The 23,390-nt window shown below is 40.2% G+C and overlaps 1 protein-coding gene across 4 annotated transcripts in view; it reads right to left on the bottom strand.

Annotated features, from left to right (window-relative positions):
* PCSK5 (proprotein convertase subtilisin/kexin type 5) overlaps positions 1-23,390 on the bottom strand; it is a 454,731-nt gene that overhangs the window by 409,052 nt on the left and 22,289 nt on the right. For all 4 annotated transcript variants that reach the window (XM_021064998.2, XM_021065005.2, XM_084988113.1 and 1 more), the window contains exon 2: positions 1,514-1,618. In XM_021064998.2, coding sequence (XP_020920657.2) covers positions 1,514-1,618 — 105 coding nt within the window. The remainder of the gene's footprint in view (positions 1-1,513; positions 1,619-23,390) is intronic.

The following is a 23,390-nucleotide window of genomic DNA, read 5'->3' as shown; positions in this document are numbered from 1 at the left end:
CCATATCTGGTTCTGTTCTTATCTCCCAAGCCAATTATTCAAATTCACATTGACTATGCACAAGAGGTCTGAAATTACAATCATTTAAATGACCAAAGTTCGAAAAATGTCAAAAAAGTTAGCAGATGAAAAACGTGACTTTACTTCCAAGTCTTCACTAATTCAAGAATGTCCTAACAGACTGCTTTTCCAGTACCACTTAATTCTGAATAGAGATGAAGGGAAAAATATATGCATAATCCACAGGCTGCCCAAGTGTTCAGTATTAGGGGATGTTCCTAAAACCACAGAAAGTTGGGCCCTGTGACAAACATGCTTTTTCTAACCACTAAGATAAGGTTTCACAATGATGAACACCGTGTGATAATATTCCAGAAAAAAAATTAAACAAGGCAAACTGTGGCACGAAGTAACAGAGGGCAGGCCTCTAAGTTGCAAACCTGATTTGCACATTAATTCAAATAGGGACCTTTTTTGCTTTAATAAGGAATATAATTTTCTAGGAGTCTCTAGGTGAGATTGCTATGCTCAATGGTAGAGACTTGTTGACTGATTTATTTGAAAATGAACTCATAAAATAAACCCAAATCATAATGAGGGGGAAAAAAAACCTTCCTTGTCAGGAGATAATAAAGAGCGAGCTCAGAGGAACAGGGACAGTTTGAATTAGCTGTCCTCTCTTCCTCTTTACCTGCCACATCTGGAAGGCCAAGCATCTCTCTGTCAAAGTCAATCCCCTCCTTGAATTTAATGACAACAGAAAGTTAACCGATCCTCAGAGTTTTCATTGCCAGTTATGAGTCTGGCACAGAACCCTCTGGCTTTCTGTCTCCCATTTCAAAGCTGTTACGCCTCTCCAAAATGGATTGGGAGCACTTGGACATGTCATATTTCCTGCTAGTTTCTCCCAAGTGCATGTTTTCCGTACAACCCAAAAGGACTGGGGTCTAGACAGTGTGTAAGATCCCTGAGGAGCCCCCAAGAGGAGCAGCCCGCTTCTATGCCTTCTGTGCTCAGAATGCCTCCTGTCTCAGACACAGTCCTTAGGCTACCAATGGCATGGCTCTAGTAAGACTGACTGAAATTGCAAGGATTCATGGTAACCTAGGGCCTGAACTAAGGGTTCTAGAAGAGACCCCTCTAAAGAACTCAAACAGAACCTGAGATCTGTGTGCAAATAGGTAGATGGTATGGTCTCCTTAACACTTCAATAGCTCTGAGTCCACCCCTATCTGCCCCTCTCTCCCACCACACCCCGTCCATTTCTCCATGACAACTCCTACTTCTGAGACCCCTTGGCTATTGTAAAAGTGGAATAAAAATGGTATTTCAATTAAAAAAAAAAAAAAAAGCCATTGCCCATTTTTGTCTTAAGAGGAAGCAAAGACACTGGGCCAAAGGATAGCATGACAGCTCTTGAAATGTAAGCCTTCACGCCAGTCACTGGTCACCAGTTCCCAGTGTGAGGTTACCCATGAAAAATGCAGAAGCTCTGTCTCTTGGTTCTTCTTACCTTTGGTTCCATTGAAATGAAACTGTGGGTTCCTCTGCTTGAGAGAACTGACCTTTTAATCGTCCTGCTGTGATAGAAGTGGTAGTAGTCCTTCAGGGCCCCAATCTGCAAAGATAGGAAGGAAAGAATAAAAGCGGGTTAATGTATGAAATACCTCCTGCTTTCCTGTTATTTCATTAAATAACACAAAACAAAACAACAAAAGGTTCATAAATTATGCAGTTGCCTGCCATGCTTAAACGTTACTTGAACCTTGGTGATCACTTTTCAAAAGAAGGACATGTGATATGAAACGGAGTGTCCTTGAGGCAGTGACTGCGGAACTAAAGATTATAATGGGGCCGCTTAGCCTCTTCATATCTCCCTTATAATGTTTAATTTATATGCAGCATTTTAAGTAATTCTATATCAATCTATATCCAAATGTGGAAAAGAAAAAAAAAAATCAAATAGCTCTCTGGTTATAAAAACACATTGCATTTTGTTTGCTCAGGGAAATGTACAATGAAAGACCTTGTTAGATTATTTATATCATTAATTTGCAACAAGTCTTAAGCAGTTGATCATTTGCAAAGAAAACACTACTTAGTTTGTTTCCTGACTTCGGTTGACAGTATAAATACATAGCCCCAATTCATTTATTGCAAAACTAAAAGCAGAATGGCAATTTCTAAAACAAAACAAAAATCACACATCCTACCTATCAGTTAAGCGCCTGTGTGAAAATAGCTCAACTGACTTTATCTTAACCATTTCTTTAACAAATGAGTCTTCTCATTTATATATCCCTTTCATTTGTTGAAAACAGGTCTGTTTAGGATAGCTATAAAAATAAATCCCAGTCCACTTTAGGAAAACTAACACACTCCTAAACAATCACATTCTTCCAAAAGATTATAAAACGTGGACAACATAATGGAAATTAAACCATATAATGAGTCAAGGCAGGAAAACTTGAGTCTCATCTAAGGTCACTCCCGCCCTCATATTCCAATCTCCCCCCACCCCTCTTTTTGTGGCTGCACCTGAGGCATATATGTAAGTTCCCAGGCTAGGGGTTGAATCTGAGCTGCAGCTGCTGGTCTATGCCACAGCAACGCTAGATCCGTGTTGCATCTATGACCTACATTGCAGCTTGTGGCAACAATGGATCCTTAAGCCACTGAGCAAGGACAGAGATCAAACTCATATCCTCAAGGATGCTAATCAGGTTCTTAACACACTGAGCCACAACAGGAATTCCTCAAATTCCATTCTTTAACACTTGACTTGCATTAGGCAAATACATTTAGGGGCTATTTCTTCAGAATACCATTGCTCTGCCCTAAAAGAACAACCACTGTCAGCATATTTTCCAATAGGGACAATTTATGTATGTATGTATGTATGTATGTGTCTTTTAGGGCCACATCCGCGGCACATGGAGGTTCCCAGGCTAGGGGTCTAATCACAACTGTAGCCGCTGGCCACAAACCAATGCTCTGCCCTAAAAGAATGACCACCGTCAGAATATTTTCCAATTGAGACAATTTATTTATTTATTTGTCTTTTAGGGCCACATCCATGGCATATAGAGGTTCCCAGGCTAGGAGTCAAATGGGAACCATAGCCGCTGGCCTACGCCACAGTCACAGCAACTCGGGATCCGAGTCTGTGACCTACATCACAGCTCATGGCAACGCCGGATCCTTAACCCACTGAGTGAGGCCAGGGATCCAACCTGCATCCTTATGGATGCTAGACGGGTTTGCTAACCACTGAGCCACAATGGGAACTCCCCCAATCGGGACAATTTAAAAGTAGACCTGCTTAATTTAAAAAAATAAATAACTGACCTACCTTAATTTTTTCAGATAAAAGATTTCTTTTTCCCATCTTTTCATCACCTTCTCAATCATCATCTTACCTTTCCAGTACAGATGATCAACCTAACCTAATTTCTATGCCATGTAAGAGTCATCTCCTCACTGGGACTTTATGCTCTAACTAAATGTTTTTTATCTTCATTAAAATTGGGAGTTTAAAGTCTCTCATTTTCTGAGTCAAGTGGAAACTGTGCAGATATAAACAAAAGAGATCCCGGCTTCTGAAAACAAGTGGGAAAGGAGGAAATCCCAGCTGAAACCTCTAAGCTCAGGGATCCTGAACTCTGAAGCAGTAGAAAACAATGAGGAAAAGGACATAGGTGCCAGCCCCGGTCTCCACGAGTGTTTCATGGAGGGATTTACAGACTGATTTTAAAATTTCAGAGGACTAAAGGTAGAATTAAGGAGGCACTGTGTAATCCTTTATCAGAAAATCTGAAAATCCCATGAAGCTTATGGCTTTCATCTCCTGTGGCTTTTGTCAAGAATGCTCCTTGGGTAAATACCGTAGTTCTTGTGGAAAGGATCAGAGTATCTCTGAGGACGAACTTTACCAAGAACTTATCATCAATGTGAAAAACACCAGTGTGTTTATGATCATGTCCACTCAACTCTTATGGAAGCTCTTCAACTACAGGAAATGATTGAATTCAACTCATCTATTCAACTCACACGGAGGATGAATCCTTTGTGTCTTTGATGGTACAGACCAGAATCCTGTCCTAATGCAGTGTATACAGAGCTGGAACATGGAACTCTTGTCCTGACCCTTGTCCTTGCTCTGAGATCTTGAAAATAGCACTTAAACCTCTTTGGGCCTTGGTTCCCTCAACTGTGAAATAAGGACACAAGGAGGCACCGTGGACAGAGATTGGGTGTCAGAGTCAAATGGAGGATAATAGTGCTCATTAGTCTGGTTATAAGGATTGAATGTAGTAATAGGTACACTGCAAGGTCAAGTCACTGCCCACCATATTGCAAGTGGCAGAAGGTAATAAGTTTCCCTTTGAAATTTAAATTCTATCTTCTCTCACCTCCTATCCTCTAGATAATCCCTCACCTCTTTGTAGGTCAGGATTCCTCTTGGTCTACCCTGGTATCACCTCTTCACTTTCTATTTTCATTGGAAAAATCCAAAGAGTTGATGACATACTGTTGACCAGGATGTATGCACAAAGGTAGCTTGCACAGGATGGGTAAAACGCATGCCATGAGACAAGTAGGGACCATTTGGTAACATTACCAAAATTGAACACAGTACTTAACCTTTAACCTAGACTTTCCACTTCCAAAAATTGATTCTACAGATAAAGTCACATGTGCAAGAATGGATGTCAGAGCAAACTTTGTAGAAGCCAAAGAATGCAAACCAATAGCTGCCATCAACAGGTAACTGATTCTATATGGACTGAAATGGATTCATCTCCAAGGCAGTGGGTAAATAAATAAGTAAAAACAGGTACAAAATAGGCATATACAAAGACCCAATTTTTGTAGGAGAAAAGAATGTAGATTACATGTATGTTTACATTCACAAAATATTTCAGGAAGGAAATTCAAGAAACTGAAAGAGAGGTTTCTTTTCATTATTTACATGGATGCATTATTTTTTAATTAAACTAATTAAAAATAAAAATAACACAAACAAATAAGTGAAATGGCACACACACAAATCCTACCTCCTTTTCCAGGGCCAAATATGCCTCCCCACTTCCATGGGGCTTTGGCCACATCTATTCAGGCCATTAACTCTCTTTGGAAGTAAAATTAACCTCCATCTCTCAGGGGTTCTGTTTCCTCTATAGGGTATGGAATGGTGTTCATTGATTGGCTGGTGCCTTAACTACTGAAGGCCTGCCATGTGACAAGCATCTTGCTGCTCTTCTGCATATTGCTATTTAACTTCATATAACTCCCCAAGGCCTTTAAGAGAAATAGCTTTACTCCATTCAACAAGAGACGCTACTAAGGCACTGATAGTGCCCAAATGTACACAGCTGGTATTGTGAGGGGTAAAATGTACGTCATTGTTGAATGTCTAGCACTGGGGTGAATTTAGCAACACCTGATGGTACATCTCATGCATGGGCTCACAGACACATTCCAACATCCTCCTAGTGAGCCTTCCCATGCTGCAGAGCCAAGAAGCTAAACTCTATGCAGCGAGGGTTCTGAATGTGATTAAGGTCCTGCCAATTAAAGGCAGACCACAGCCTTTAACGCCAGTGAGGCATGTTCATTGACGTGTTTAGTGATAGCTGTGGCAAAGGTTTTAGTACATGGTGGCTAGCTTTCTGGGCCTTCATTTATATATCCTGATTTGTTAGTTGGCAAGAGATTTTAGAAGAGTAACAGGGGCAACATAGGGTAGCTTCATCAGCTTCTTACTTGAGGCAGAAGCAGCAGCTCCAGTGGTGGCCCATTCTGTGTGGTGGCTTTGGGGGCCCTTTCTGAAAGGTGGGCCTCGAGACTGATTCTCTGAGCTATTTAATAGTCAATACAGAATGCCTTCCAAGGTAGATCAAGCAATGGATTCAGTCGTTGGCTCCCCTGAACAAGTCCAAACTGGGTATATCAGAACTTCTGAAAGAGCTTTGTATTTACACACTCTTATGCAATTTAGAGATCCTCAAAGATGTGTACCTCTTGGGTCATGGTCCATAGGCACCACTGAGCCACAGGCTACTGATGACCCACAGTGTCTGTTGCAACATTCTGTTAAATGAGTATACTGGCTTTTGGGCTTCTTATAGCCATTTGCACCAACCTCCCTTCTCTTTTTTTTTTTTTTGTCTTCTGTCTTTTTTGTTGTTGTTGTTGCTATTTCTTGGGCCGCTCCTGCAGCATATGGAGGTTCCCAGGCTAGGGGTTGAATTGGAGCTGTAGCCACCGGCCTATGCCAGAGCCACAGCAACGTGGGATCCGAGCCGCGTCTGCAACCTACACCACAGCTCACGGCAACGCCGGATCGTTAACCCACTGAGCAAGGGCAGGGACCGAACCCGCAACCTCATGGTTCCTAGTCGGATTCGTTAACCACTACGCCACGACCGGAACTCCCCAACCTCCCTTCTCAAGTCTATTTTCTATACAGTAGCCAGAATAAGGTTATAAAATGGACATTTGGCTATGTCATTAGTCAGTCCCGTGCCTGAAATCCTCAAGCAGCTTCTCTTTGCTCTTAAAATAAGTAATATGTCGTATTATTTAATAATTGAGTTTTAAAAGTAAATAATAATAATAATATCAACATTTACACTGTGCCAGGAATTGTTCCACATGCTTTACCTAACTCATTGGATAAAGACCATTATCCTCCTCTGACCTGCAGGGCCTGCGTGACCCAGTGCAGCCTTCCTCTCTCACCCCACCGCAAGTCACACCTGCTCCAATTTTTTGAGCTTCAGCATGCACTGGCCTTCCTTCAGTTCCTGGACCATCACGCTTCTGTTCCCTCTTCCTTCAGCACCCTCCCCTATGGCCACACCCCCCCACCTGGCTTCCTATTCCTCACCCTTCTGGTCTCACCTCCAGTAGGAAGTCTGCAAAATTCTCAGACCAGGTTGGCTTCCTTATTAGATCACCTCAAATATATATATATATATATATATATATATATATATATATATATATATACCTCTAGCTATATTCTGATGAGTACAATCATTTGTTTAACGTCTGGGTGCCCATAAGTTCCTATAAGTTCCAATGAGGCAGACACCAATCTGTTTGCTTACCACTTCGTTTTTAGCTCCTGGTACATGACTTGACACATAGCAAGTTCCCAGGGGAAAAAAAGACTGCTGAATGCATGATGTGAAAATAAGAATTCTTAAATTGCTAAAATCACATACATTAGAGTTATATGTTCTTCAATATCTCTAGTGTGAGAATCACAAAGTTATTAAATGAAGGTGAATTTCAGCAAAAAAAAAAAAAAAAAAAAAAAAAAGTTTTAATTCAACCTTCACCTCAGTACTAAGTCTGCCAGGGTTATGATTCTGAAGGCTATAGGCTGAGATTTCCCTATACTTTATTTTTGGGCAAGACAATAGCTAAGGAGGAGTGTGCATCAGTTCAATTATTCTTCCTCATCCAAATAATATAATCTGTCATCTCAGAATTTTATATATGTTTATAATATTTACATATTTATATATATAAATATTTTAATATATATTTAAATATATTTTAAAGCATCTTTATGTCTCTCATCTATTAATATGAATGTCTCTAAGTGGTAAGAATTGTGTCTTATATTCTGTCAACAGCATGGCATATGCTGAGAGCATTTAAGAAACATTAAGAAGAAAAATGTCATAACATATTGGGAGTTACTCAAAAGAAAGGCAGTGTATGAAAACACAGCAGTAATATTATCTATAAGCAGGCATTCCATCTAGCTCCTCCAGGGTAATGTACCACAAAAGATGACTGTGTTTGCATGTTATGCAATAGCAACAAGGGCTAAAACAAGGAATAATACATAACAAACACTGGGACATGCTATAAAGAAATCAAGAACTAGAACAGTAGATGAAGTATAAGATCAATAGCAGATAGATTAAAGTTTGGAGTTCTCTTTTGGCTCTGTGGGTTAAGGATCCAGCATTGTCACTGTGGTGGCTTGGGCGGCTACTGGCCCAGGGACTTCCACATGCTGTAGGTATGGCAAAAAAAAAAAAAATAAAAAAAATAAGAAAGATCAAAGCTCAAGCCTTTCCTTAACACCACATAAAGGGAGGAGCCTAATTCCTTCCCTCTTGGCTCTCTTATGCTCCTCTCTGGACAGTCACACACTCTTCTCTGCCTAGCAACTCAATTCATATGTAACACTAAAATTCGATGAATTTCATCTCTCATTCCCAATTCTGTCAAGTGTTTGCGCTTTTTCTTCCTTAGTGGTAGCCCCTCATCCTCGCATCAAGAATTTTCCTATCATTACTTTTTCTCAAACCAAATTTTGTTCTTAGGAAGGGCTTTTTATAAACTCTTTTATACTAAGGTATAAATGACTAGTAAGACAATGTTTTTGTTCATCCATGGACAAGTGCATTTGATCAGAAAATTAAAACAGAAGCCAAAAGAGTCCACAGTGTTTGTAATTTCAAAAACAAAAACAATGACAACAACAAAACCCAATCACTGTCAAAAAAAAAAAAAAAAAATCTGTGGAGGATGTGGTTTGCTGGTTTTCTTCTTCTGGTAGCAGCAAAGAAATTTCCCAATGTCCCTAAATTCTTTTTTTTTTTCCCTAAATTTTTATATCACAGGTGAGCTGTTAACTTCTGAGCAGAGGGCTGGGAGCCAGAAGACCCAAATTTTACACTGGCTTTGACCCTGATGAGGAACCTTGCGGTTGCTCATAATGCATTCACCACTAACGGTCTCACCTGAGCTGGCAGCTAAAACGCTCAGCAGCATATAGTTTACAAATTCCTTACAGATATTTCTACAGGGTGACCAATCATACCATGTTTTTCCAGAGACAGAGGACTTTTCAGTGCTTAAACTGGATCAGTCCCAGGCAAAGTGGAAGAGTCAGTTAACCTGGTTATGAAGCATCGAGGTCATAGGCCTTGAGGCCGCCTCCATGTACCTGTCATCTCTCTCGAGCTGCTTGTCTGCCTTGTTGTTCCTGCTGCCCTCTCCAACTTAAGGATTTCACCAAATTCTGTATTTGAAAAGTCATCTACCTCCAGTCTACCAATGAATTTCATTTAATGGGCAAAAATTTGGACAGACATTCCACATAAGATATACAAATGGCCAATAAGCATATGAAAAGATGCTCAAATGCAAATTAAAAAGCATTGTAGCACTATACACATACTAAAAGGGCTAAACTTTAAAAGGCAGACACTATCAATTTTTAATGAGATTGTAGACCATCCAAACTCTCATACATTACTAGTGGGGGTGTTAAATGGTTCAACATCTTTAGAAAATCATTTGGTAATTTCTCATGAAATGCACATCCTCCTTATGACCCAGCCACTTCTAGTATTGACCCCCCAAAAAATGAAAACCTATTTCTATGCAAAACTCATACACAAATGTTTACAGCAGCTTTCTTCATAACAGCCCCAAACTGGAAACAATGTAAATGTCCACCAATGGGTGAATGGATCAATAAATCACGGTCTATCTATAGAATGTCCAGCAACAAAAAGGAACAAAACTCTAGCGTATGCAACAAGCTGAATGAATGTCAAAACACAGTGCTGAGACAAAGTGCATATTGTATGATTCCACTGATAAGAAATTCGAGGACAGTTACTCCATTGCGACAGCCAACAGATCAGTGATAACCTTGGGAACACCTGGAGAAACTTAAGTTTGGGGAATAAGTACTCTGCATGATGACTATGGTGGTGATGCTAGGTGCTGAGGCATGCTGAAACCAGCCCATCAGAGGCTTGCCAAGATCCAAATGCATCTTTTCCCAACATCCTGTTCAGGGACATCACCTTGATGGCTTGACATCAATGATGGAAATATTTACATATCAGGAACAATTGGCAAAGGCTATTCATTAGGGCTCCTTTTCTCCCTGAAGAGTCACTTGTTTAGTATTTATCAGTACACCATGGGGGCACATACCTTGGTCAACACTCATCCAATCTTACAGCTTACAAAAGGCTGCATTGAGGGGTATGTAAGTCATACCTCAGGGACGGTGATTTAACAAGTTCTCAACAGTTATGTGTTCTCCACTACTGATTTCTGGTTCTCCTTGCCATGTGTAGAATGATTCAAAGATTGGGAAATGGAAGAACTCAGCGATCTGGGGGTCAGATCTCCCCCCACCTTCTCAGGGGAGGTGGGGAGGAACCAAGTCACCAAGACCATTTTTCTTGCTGACCATCCTCTTTCCAACACCCATAGTTAAACTTGGAAACTCCTGCTCTCTAAATTCCATTCAGACAGAAAGCCATAGAGGCAGCAGTTGGATATACTGTTTGCCCTTCATTAAAATGTTCATTGTGATGCCTCCTTTGTACTTCCCTAAGAATATTAAAACCTCTGTCATTATTTGCCTTCTGTGTTCAAGACTCTATAACATTCAAGGGAGAATCAGAAAGAAGGCGGCCACGATGCTTTCCCCAAAGTCACCAGAACATTCCAACTTTAGGCCATTGTACCTGCTCTTCCTCCCCCCAAAATGTTCTTCCAGAAATCTCTGACTCACATCCTCTCTGCTTTCAGGTGTTTGCTCAGATGCCCCCTTCTCAGGGAGAATTTCTCTGACCACCCAGTTTGAAACTGCATCCCCTCCAGCATACCCACTGCCCCTTCCCTGATTTATTTGTTCCCTTCACACTTATCACCACCAAACATATTATATGCTCTCTTTGTCCCATTTATTGTTGGTCTTTTCCTACTAGAATGTTAGCTCCATAGGGCAGGCATTTTTGTTTTATTCACTGCAGGGTTAGCCTTGGCTCCTATTAACAGTTCCAGGCATGCCCAATAAATGTTAGAATGAATGGCCTCTGCTCTTGTGAAAATCAAAGCAACAGTGAGCATGTCTCTACACCCTAGGGAAGGTTTCTTGCAAATCTCTTTATAACCCTTTCTGCGATAAAACATTAACCTATAATGTAACACAGGCTTTATGCTTAATAAAAGCCAAATGAATGAATGATATGATCACATGAAAACATGCCCCCAAATTAAGAATTTACTACCAAAAACGACATAATCACCAACGTCTGCCTTTCTATTTCTTAGTTCCTTCTCTCATTACATCACAGTCAATGCCTTCTCAGAATCACTGAACAAAAGCGATATTTATAACAAGGCTGTCCAATTCATTAAATATTAAATTATAAGGCAAGTAAATGCAGAAATCTGATGAACTGCCAATATTTATGAAGTACAAACGAAGTGCCTGGCATTACTACACTGTGTCCTTACAAGAGTATGAAGTAGGGATGACAATTTCCACTTTATATGCAGGAAAGCAGTCACTTACCAAGTTTTAAGAACCTGCCTAGGGCTACACAGCCAGGAAAGGGCCAAGCCAACGTTGATTCCAGACAGCCTGACTCTAGAGCAAGGGTTCTTGACTACTCTAAAACATGTTTAAAAGGAAAGGTTTCTAAGGATGAATTTAAAACAATAACCCAAAAGAGTGTGTTCTGAAGAGTTGTACACAGAGTGGATGTTCTCTGGGCTTGACTTCTTCTTGGCTTGATTTTTAGGGCCGCGCCTGCAGCATATACAAGTTCCCAGGCCAGGGGCAGAATTGGGAGGTGTAACCACCAGCCTACACCACAGCCACAGCAACGCAGGATCAGGGTCATGTCTGCGACCTATACCACAACTCACAGCAATGCCAGATCCTTAACTCACAGAGCAAGGCTGGAGATTGAACCCTCATCCTCATGGATACTAGTTGGGTTCGTAACCACTGGGCCAGGAATGGGAACTCCCTCTGGGGATATTTCTATCTATTTGAGCAGAGGCAAAAGCAAAAGTGTAGACAAGCAGCTTTGAGAGTAAGAGAGAGCCCATTCCCGTCCTCTGTGGGGGCAAGAAGCCTGTTCTCTAATTCCTGTTCTACCACTGACCCAAGGGAACTTAGTGTCTTCGTGTTGCTGAGAAAGTAACTTTAAGGCCCATTTTCACCTTGAAGTTCAAGGGGAATTCTAAGTTTAACAAGTACAATACCTGGCAAAGGACACTTTCAATGCTACTGCACTGGGCCAGGGAATGCCACAAATGACATGAAAAATGTCTTCCTTAGACTTTAGTTTCAAATCAGTCACTCAGCTCTTCAGAGAATGGCACTGGAGTACCTGATTTCAGAGCAAAAGCACTACATTAATTTTTTTAAAAGTGGGATGCTCAAGGAGAGGTGTGTAATCTCTGATTTTTGAGCAACTTTCTATAATGTAACAGGCCCCTAAAAATGTTCATATCCTCATCACCAGAACCTATGACTATGCCACCCTATACGGAGAAAAGAACTTAGCAGCTGTTATTAAATTCAGGACTTTGAGATGAGGAGATTATCCTGGGCTATCTGGGTGGGCCCACTGACATCATAAGGGTCCTTTCTAAGAAGGAGGTAGCGAAGTCAGAAGCAGAGGTCAGAGAGACAGGGAAGCCGAGATCAGAGCTGGGGAGGCGGAGGGGAGAAAGAGAAGGAAAAGAGAGACAGATCTGAAGATGCTCTGAAGATGAAGGGAGAAGCCACAAGCCAAGGAGTGCAGATGGCCTCTAGAAGCAGGGCAAGGGGATTCTCCTCTAGAATCTCTGGAAGGAATGCAACTCTGATGACACCTTCATTTTAGGTTAGGACTTCTGGCCTCCAGAACTGAAAGAGAATAAATTCATCTTGTTTTAAGCCGTTAAGTTTGTGACCATTTGCTTTAGCAGCAATAAAAAACAAACACAAGGAGTTCCCATAATGGCTCAGCAGAAATGGCTCTGACTAGTGTCCCTGAGGATGAGGGTTCAATCCCTTGCCTCCATCAGTGGGTTAAGGATCTGGCATTGCCATGAGCTGTGGTAGAGGTCTCAGACACAGCTCAGATCACAGCATCTCGAGATGCTGTGGCTGTGATGTTGGCTGGCAGCTGCAGCTCTGATTCCACCCCTAGCCTGGGAACCTCCATATACCACCGGTGCAGCCCTAAAAAGGGAAGGAAAGAAGGAAGGAAGGAAGGAAGGAAGGAAGGAAGGAAGGAAGGAAGGAAGGAAAAAACAAATACAAAGCAGAACTAGTATGTCTGTCAGTGGACACCTGTGAGAAGCAAAGGAAATGAAATTAGATTATCTGTATTTGGAGCCCATTTGTTCTTCACAATTTTCAGGACTCTGGCTATTCAGTTATCAATTTCTAAGGAGCTGTTCCAATATAATAGTGACTAGGACCAGCACAGCACTCCGCTCAGCAATTTCTTAGCATTCTCTTGCTTCATCCTCAAAACAAACTGAAAAGCAAGATAAAGCAAACTGCCCAAAAAACAAAAAACTAGTAAGGTGCTTGTGTGTTGGAAGCCAATGTGTAATTAATACTATGAATAACACTAGCCACCACTTACTTTCCTATATGATCTCCAATCTTTCTAACAACCTTGCAAAGGAAGGAGAATTATTCTTATTTTATGGAGAAGAAAACAGTCTAAAGCTGGGATAGGCTAAGTAACAGGCCGAAGTGAGGAAGTGAGTCCGACTCCAAAAATCTAAGCTTTTTCTAGTCATAGCACTTTGATTTTTATTCAAATTTTTTTCAAAGGGTTTTCTATCACCACATGTGATTCAATGTGCACACACAAATATGCCCACCCATCCCACCTCTTTGCCCTCAACCGGGGAGAGGCCTCATTATTTTATTCTAAAGCTACCTGATCAGCAGAGCATTAGGAGAATTCAGGTATCAATAGTTCATCTTAAAAGCAGGTGATCAAAAATATCTTGACTACAAATCCCAAAGAAACAAAAAACAGATACAACAATTTCCCCAAGGAAATGTAAGACAGAGAAAACAGAGGGCACAAAGCTTCCCCAGGTTCAAGTGAGAAATCTATAGTCTACCCTACTATACACACTGGAGAGCTTCCTCAAAGCAAATCATAGAATATCAGAACTGGAAAAGACCTTAATGTGTTTTTGACCTGACTTTCCCCACTGAAGGCAGGAATCCATTCTTCCAATTTCACACATAGAGCACTGCATTTTCTGGGGCAGCCCATGTGCTAGGATGTTCTTTCAGATAATTAGTCTAAATTCACTCCTCATTCCTGGTTCGGTGACACCATTCCAAGAGGGTCATCCCTCTTCTGCACACCAGACAGTCAGCACGCCCCTACTGGGTCTGCCCTGTTCTTGGCTGAACATTCAGGTTTTTACATTTTTTTTTCTCATGTGACAAGGCTTCACAAGGTTGCTTCCCCTAGACATGCCAACTTCTGTAATGCCTCCCCAGAATACATGGAGCCCCCAACATGGCACATCTCAACTCTAGGCATGGTGGAGCCAGGATGGAGTCCATGATGCCACAACGACTGTGGGCAAGGTATTTTTCATTAGAAATAGCATAGCATTGAAATACTTTTAGTAGGATGAACTTGACCAACTAAAAATAAAAATCCTCAGAAGCCCTTTATAATTATTTTCCCCTCCAGTCTACATATTAATTTCTTAAACACAAATGATAGAAATGTAATTTCTGTTGAATGTTGAATGTCACTTTCGATATTCTACTCTATACATTTACCGCCTGCCTAAACATTCATTTATTTACTGAGTGCATATTCTATGTCAAGCATTGATCCAAAGACACTGCAGACAGAGTGAACAAAACAGAGATCCTGCTAAGATGCAGACAACGTTCTGACTTGACTTCGACAACCCCATTGTGTCAACTCTAAGTTTGAAATCTACCTCTTCTCCACGGAATCAGAACTTTATCCCAAGAGCACTCACATAATTTTTCCTATTAGTCTATTATAGATAAGCACGGGGTTTAAGATTCAATGTATACTACATTTATAACAGTTATTTAAGAATAGACTATAAATGGCATTAGGTTTTTATTTGCTTCAATCTACTTTTGTCCAAAATGAATAATCATGTCCCTAATATAAAATAATCCTGGTATTATACCTCAGATAAAAACATTTATTACTGCTATTTATAGTCAAGCTGTTCTTTTAAGAAGTTAAAAAAAAATCTAATTTCTGGAGAAACTAAAAGAAATTATTGTTCAATGCTTAAGCTATTCCACATGCTTGTAAGACACACATCTCATACTCATCTCTCTCTCTCGCACACACACACACAAAAGATGTAGAGAGTCCAAGAGAAGCAGAGAAAGAAAGAGCACGCATAGCCTACATTTAGATCTGTATTATTCTTTTCTCTACTGATCACCTTTGCAACTTGAAAGCATTTCTATATACTATAAGGAAACAAACAGAAAAGAGTACACACTTTTGATAGGTAGCAAAAATTCTAGCATTACCCCAGAAACAGAACATTTTCTCTTTGGATTCAGTGATTATCAAATCTTGTTGTACATTAGAATTATAGAGAGGCTAAAAATAATACTAAATGTTAGTTTCCCCCCAGGTCCACCCCAGAGACACTGATGTAAGGATCTGAGTTAAAGCCAACATATGAGTATTTTCTTTTAAAAAGTGTGTTCTAAGTGATTCTACAGGTGAACAACTTTTCTAATCCATCCATCTGATTCTGCAGAAATAGAACGACTTCCTTTGAATTCTGTGATCTCCATTCAGTTATTCCTATCAAGTTAAAGTTTAAGTGAGAAAATATCAAATTAATTTGCTTTTAGCACTATCGTAACTGGTACGTTTTGGTCTTTTATTCATCCCTTTAATTATTTCAAAAGCTTTCCTCCCCCCACCCCCGCCCCAAATTTTTTTTAAATCTATTGAGTATAACCAGATGCAGAATTTCCAGTATTTTATCATACTGGTCATAAAAGGCTACTTTGAGCTCCACGGAATTTTTTTTTTTTTTTTTTTTTTTAAGGCTGCATCTGTGGCATATGGAAGTTCCCCGGCTAGGGGTCAAATCAGAGCCGCAGCTGCCAGCTACAGACACAGCTACACCAGATCCCAGCTGTGTCTGTGACCTACACTACAAGCTCATGGCAATGCTGGATCCTTAACATACTGAGCAAGACCAGAGATCAAACCCACATCCTCATGGATACTAGCTGGGTTCTTAATGCACTGAGCCACAATGGAAACTCCTCCACAGAATTTTAAATGACACTATCTATTTGGTTGGTTTTCATTTTTTTATTTTGTTGTCCCCTATGGCACGTGAAGTTCCTGGGTCAGAGATGGAACCCGAGCTACATCAACAACCCAAGCTGCTAGAGTGACAATGCGGATCCTTAAGCCACTGTGCTACAGGGGAACTCCTTAAATGACATGTTTGATTCTTAAAAGGGAAGATTCTGAGGGTAGAAGCCATGAGTGTTAAGAACATGTGATAGCGGCTTCCATTGTGGCTCAGCAGGTTAAGGATCCAGTGTTGTCACTGCAGCAGCTCAGGTTGCTGCTATGGCAAGGTTGGATTCCTGGCCTGGGAACTTCAGTATGCCACAGGCACAGGGAAAAAAAAAAATAGGTTATGTGATAGAAACTATGTGTGCTCAGGACAATTGATGGCCTGTCACTCTCAATTTAAAAACTTAGCAGAAGCTCCATGTCTTTTCTAATGGTCCTTCCTAGGGAATGGGAGGGTTAACATATGCAGGATATTTCCTTAAAATGGGGCCCTATGTAGGGGATAAGCAACACACCTGTGCACAATGGCAGAGGAGGGGTAGGTGAGGTATCCAGCCAAGTGGGAAGCTCTCCATCCAGGCAGATGTGAGGTTGGGTCCTATTCTTATAGCTCCTGAGCTTCTGCCCCTATAGGCAGCTATTGGGCACTTGTAGTAATTAAAAACGCTGCAGATACACAACTATTAGAATAGATTAAAAAAAAAAAATAGCAACACCAAGTAATGGTAAAGATGTAGGTAAATGGAAGATTACACAGTGTTGTTGGGAATACCTGGAAAACAGTTTGGCAGCTCCTTATAAAACTAAACATTCACTTAATATAGGACCCAGAAATCCCACCCCTATCTTCTCCAAGAAAAATAAGAACTTACATTCACACAAAAACTTGTATATGAATGTTTATAGTGGCTTTAGTCAGAATCACCAAAAAATGGAAAACAACTCATTGGCCTACAACTGGTGAATGAATAAATAAACTGATGTGTCCAGACAATGGAATACTACTCGTCTATTACAAGGAACACACTAGGAGTTCCCGTCGTGGTGCAGTGGTTAACAAATCTGACTAGGAACCATGAGATTGCGGGTTCAATCCCTGCCCTTGCTCAGTGGGTTAACGATCCGGCATTGCCCTGCAGGTCGCAGACGCGGCTCAGATCTCGAGTTGCTGTGGCTCTGGTGTAGGCCGGTGGCTACAGCTCCAATTATACCCCTAGCCTGGAAACCTCCATATGCCGCAGGAGCGGCCCAAGAAATGGCAAAAAGACAAAAAAAAAAAAAAAAAGGAACACACTATTGATTGATTAATTAGGGACGAATCTCAAACGCATTATAACAAGGAAAGGAAGTCAGGTTCAAAATGTATATAAATGCACATTCCATTAATATGACATTCTGGAAGAGGCAATGTAGACCAGAACATACATTAGCAGTTGCCAAGAACTGGGGGTGCAGCAAGAGGCCAACTGAAAAGGAGCACTGGTGGATTTTTTTGGTGTGATAAAGTTGTTCTGTATCTTTATTATGCAAATAGTGACATGACTATATGCATTTGGCAAAACCTACAGAATTATACAGGGAATGTTACTTTATGTAAATAATACCTCAAATAAACCTGACCTCCTTGCTCCCCCCCAAAAAATTTCATAGGGAAGAGCCCAGTCATCAAAGTGAGTTAGTTGCAAAGGTGATGCAAATGGAAAAGCACAAAGTTAAAGAAGTTGACTGGATTAAAACAGATTATCAAATTGGCTTTATTCAATTAAGGAGCTTCCCTAAAGCCATAGCAACCACTTCAACATTTGGAATTACATAGCGCAAATGGCAACCCTGAGAATCATTCACAATATGCAAAGCTTTTCTTTTATCTAAGGAATGAAGTATTGCAACATGTCTTAGTAAAGTACTGCTTTCCACTAACATGACCACCTTAGTCACAACAAAATTTGACTGATTATGCTAAATGAGGGAGTCATTTGAAGCTACTGTAAACTCAGAAAATAGGGCTGGGAATTTTGAAACAAAGATGAGAAAGCATAAATGGCTCAGTCTCCTAAGTGCTAGGAACTATACACCTAATATAACTGCCTCGAAAGTAAATAAAAATCTGGAAATTGGTGGTTCTCAAAGTGTAGCCCCAAGATTAGAAGCATCAGACCAGCAGTGCTGGCATCAACCAGGAGCTTAGCAGAAAGGCACATTCATGTGCCCCACCCCAACCTGAATCAGAACCTAGTCATTTCCCTGCTCAGCCAACTCTAAGTTCAAGGGGTGAGGAGTTTCCACTGAGGGCAGTGGGTTAAGAATCCAACTGCAGCAGCCTGGGTCACTTTGGAGGCATGGGTTTGATCCCCGCCCAGTGCAGTGGGTTAAAGGATCTGCCATTGCCATTCCTGCAGCTGCAGCTTAGATTCAATCCCTGGCCCTGGGATGACCATTTAAAAAAAAAAAAAGTAATAAAGCAGCTATCATAAATGACTGATGAAAAAATATCCGTAAAGGTCTGCAAGCACACTGTCATCTTTATTTTAATTTTTTTTTCAAATTTTTTTAAGGGCTGCACCTGTGGTATATGGAAGCTCCCAACCTAAGGGTCTAATCAGAGCTGCAACTGCCAGCCTACACCAGAGCCACAGCAACACGGGATCCTAGCCACATCTGCAACCTACGCAGCAGCTTGCAGCAAGACCAGACCCTTAAACCGTTAAGTCAGGCCAGGGATCAAACCTGCATCCTCACTATGTCAGGTTCTTAACCCCCTGAGCCACAACAGGAAATTCCACACTACTATCTTAACCTGTGCTGTCAAGATGAAGTACAAACCTATCCCACCATATGCCCATACAATTTATATAGTAAAAAAAAAAAAATCATTTTAATATGGACTTCTTCCCTTTAAAATTCTATGAGCCCAATCTATATTTAAAATAAAATTGGATTTCAAATAGAATTTTATGAATACTCAATTCTAGGAGATAATTAAAAACGTTAATAATGTTCACTGTACCAAGAGAGGTGGAGTTATCTGTAATAGATCAGTTCATTCTATAACCAAGTGAGTAAAGTTTCAGAACTAAAATTTCACAGGTGAAATATATACTAATAATTGTAATGATTAAAAAAATTAAAGGTTGTCTCCCAATAACCATTAGGTCCTGCCATCTCCTACTTTATATAGACTCTTAACTTTTTAGCTTCTGCTTTCCATAGAGAGGATCAACAATGATTTCTCAATTTTCAATAACTATCTCAAGCTGTAATGATCATAACAGGTTTTTCCTTCCTCTTCTTAAGGAAAACGTTTTGATACTTCAACAGATGTCTTAGTAGAAAAATTTTTCATCCATCTGAATGAAAGTTAATCAAGCACAGGGAAGATGAATAAAGCAGTCCCAAATATCATCGTAATTATACCAGCAGATATGATCGATTTATAAAACAAGTGTTTATTTGCATTAAATTAGCAATGTCTCCTCTTGGAGTCCTGCTTTACTGACACAATCTGTCCATGATGTCCAAGGACTATAAATTTGTAATTCTGCACAAATGGACTATCTACTCTTTTAATCATCTGGGGCAGATATTTAATCAGTTCTGAGCTGACAGCCAGTTCTTCTGCAGGTGCATACTAACAGGCAACAACATTTGAACTTGACTTTAAGCAAAATGCCAACATAGATCTGTTGCCCTTCACCTTGGTGTATACACTTGGCCGCAACCATGTAAAAATCACAGCCATGCTTTATAGAATCTGCATGTTTTAGCACCATTACCCACTTTAAGAATATTACAACCTTGTGGCTTTCCAGCTGTGGCAAACAGGATTGGTGCATCTCTGCAGTGCCAGGCCGCAGGTTCCATCCCCACCCTGGCACCGTGGATTAAAGGATCCAGTGTTGCCAGAGTTGCAGTGTAGGTCACAACTGCAGTTTGGATCTGATCCCTGGCCCTGAAACTCCACATGCCTCAGGGAAGAATTTTTACAACCTTGTAAACAGGATCAGTAACTCATCAGGCCACAGGTTTTTGTCCTGTTCTATCCTAGGTAACAGCAATATTAATTTCCACCTTAAAGTGCCTTTTCTTACATTGCTTTATGACTGATTAAGATAATGCATTAAGATAATGTCATATCTCTTTGTAAAACTGGGCAATTACTTCCTATTATTTTTACAATAAAATTAAAAATAGTTTATTTGGACCATGAGGGGCCACCAGGTCTGGCTATTTATCTTTCTATTGTTGTCTAACACCTCTCTCCTTCACTCACCATGCTCCAATCCCACTGGTCTCCTTTCTAGCCTCAGGACCTTTGCACCTGCTGTCCCATTTGTCTTGGCATTTCCTTTCTTTCCAATGTCTCATTGCCTAATTTCTTCTCATCTTTTAGACCTCAATTCAAATATCATTTCCTCAAAAAAAGTATTCCCTGACCTTCTCCAGTTACTCTCTATATCGGATCAAGACGTTTATTTTTTTATTGACTTTTTTTTTTTTAGAGCCGCACATGCAGCACAAGGAGGTTCCCAGGCTAGGGGTCAAATCAGAGCTGTAGCCGCCGGCCTACACCACAGCCACAGCAACACCAGAGCCAGATCCAAGCTGCGTCTGTGACCTATTCCACAGCTCACCGCAACGCCGGATCCTCAACCCACTGAGCGAGGCCAGGGATAGAACCCACAACCTCATGGTTCCTAGTCAGACTCGTTAACCACTGCGCCTCGAAGGGAATTCCCTTACTGACTTTTTAAAAACTGTTATATTGGCTGTACCCATCACAGTGCCTGGCACAGAATGGCTGCCTAATAAGCATTTATAGAATGAAGAAGTGAATGAATACATGAAGTAAGTGAAGAATTATTATCCCAGTTTTCTAAATGATAAAACAGAAGCCCAGCTAAATCCAGCAATTTATCCAACTTTATACTACGAGCTAGTAATAGAAATAAGATTTGTCTGACAGTGAGCTCAATGCTAGTTTCACTATTCTATACAAAACCTATTAAATAGGCTAAAAAAAAAAAAAAAACAGAATTTGTGCTTGGAGTCAAATTTTTAATTTTATATAAGTTTTAACTTCAACCTGATCAACTGTAGGATTAACATCTTTATCTCAACAATTCCTGAAACTGGCTGAAAACTTATTTTTTTTCCTTAACTTAAGTCCATTGACCTTTATCTCAGCAGTTTGCTTGATCTTAAATATATGTCAAATAAACCCAAAAAGAGAGTTTAAATAACCATTATGCCTACCAAGTAAATGTTCGTATCCATAAAATAGAAAAATATAAGTGATGTTTAAGAAGATGTACTCTTACTTGGGGACTTCCTGCTGTGGCACAACAGGATTGGCAGCATCTTGGGAGCATGGGAATGCATGTTCCATCCCTGGCCTGGCACAGTGGCTTAAGTGTCCAGTGTTGCTGCAGCTGCCCCTTGGGTCACAACTGCAACTAGGATCTGATCCCTAGCCCAGGAACTCCATGTGCTGCCGAGCAGCCAAAAAAGGGAAAAAAAAGAAAAGAAAGAAAATGTACTCAGAAGGTAGACTGAGTTATAAGTATCTCTTTTCTATCGTTCCTAAGAACTTACTGTTGACATAAAAGATAAACTTAATACAGTGTTTTACCAAAAGAATCATTGCAATGTTTACAGTTTTTCACAGTAACTGAAGACACATACTTATCTGGACAAATACCTCATAGCTGGATAAATGAAGAAAAAGTAAGTATATTTAATGTATATTAATCTTCTATCTGAGGCTTTCACAGGACTGAAAATTAATCCATGAATTATTTTAATACTCCAAACACTGGATATTGCCTGATTGCTGCATTTGTATCACTCAAATAGAGGCAGGCAATTTAGGAGAAAAACAGGGCTCCATAAGTCTTCCTCCCTCTTAGCTTGAACATGCCAACATTCTGTAGCTAAATTGTGAAATAGGTTTAAAGCCCCAATAAACTAAAGTGATAAAGACCCAGGGTGGGGAATGGTTTGGGCAGTCATAAGCATTTACTCCCATTTCAAAGGTATCATATTAATTTGAATTATCAGAGTGACTGCAGTTATTTATGCCGAAATGTCTCTAGAAATGTCTCTATTCTCTTGTTTTCGTTACTGCCTATACTCCATAAACCTATAAAAGGAACTTACACGCTGAACACTGAACACAATGGAGGCAAAAATTTACCCCTCATTACAGTTTAACAAACCAGCCAAGGAAAGCTTAGGTTGCAGTCCTGGCTAAAGCCACCCTCATTATAACATGGTCCCTTTCCTACCTGCAAAGGGGATTACTACACCCAACTTTTCCAAAATCAGCCTTGGACTTTCCCCAGGAAAGATCTCTCTGGTTTAAGAGACCAACCAAGGAGCTCATGCTTTAGCCACTAGATAAATCATTTATTTACTTTATTACTAAACACCCACCACAATAAAAACGACCGTTTGATGTAACATCTAACATTTCTTTTCAAGGTAGTTTAATAAAAAGGGCATAAAAGTGAGATATTTCACAGAAGTAGGGAAAAAGATTGCCTCCAAAATCAAGCTATTTTTTCACACATCACACATCTATCCATGCCTGTGCTTATGACAAATTTTCTTCATTCACATATCTCCTAAACAAACATAAACCCTGATAAATACAAAAATAATTAGCAATTCTTATTAAAGAAATATATATATTTCCCTCAAAGAATCAAGATGACTAGAAAAGTTTCTCTATATTATTAAATAAGACAACTCCCAGGAGACACTTTTTAAAACCAGAGTTTGAAGATACTAGAACTCAGGTCTGCTTAATGCCAGTTCCTTGCTCTAGTCATACGTCTTTCTGGGGGGACCTCAGATTCTTTGTCTTTTGTAATGAGAGTCTAGGTGATACTATTGCTGGCAACTCTGAAACCCAATGGGTCTCTCTACTACATTATAAAATCTCTCTCAAAGCCACAGATTGTTAGAAGTGGCATTTCAAGACAAACAAATCACAATTCACACACACACACATACACACACACACACACACACACACACACACACTCACACACACCCTTTCTTTCCAACAATAAGGAATAACCAAATCTGATGTGATAATGCAACAGTAAAACGTAGTGCCTTAATGGAATGCTGGATCCAGCAAGATTCAAGCAATAAATTTTATGGAACTTGATCACAATCTCACACCACAAAGCTCTGTATGATAATACTCAAGTAAACCCATCTGGTTGAGTT

Source organism: Sus scrofa, chromosome 1, assembly GCF_054392235.1.
Source record: "Sus scrofa isolate SSC_HxYL_T2T_F1_AM1 chromosome 1, Sscrofa_HxYL_maternal_Yorkshire_Landrace_v2.0, whole genome shotgun sequence".
Classification (NCBI taxonomy): domain Eukaryota; kingdom Metazoa; phylum Chordata; class Mammalia; order Artiodactyla; family Suidae; genus Sus; species Sus scrofa.
This window is presented reverse-complemented; position numbering and strand designations above follow the sequence as displayed.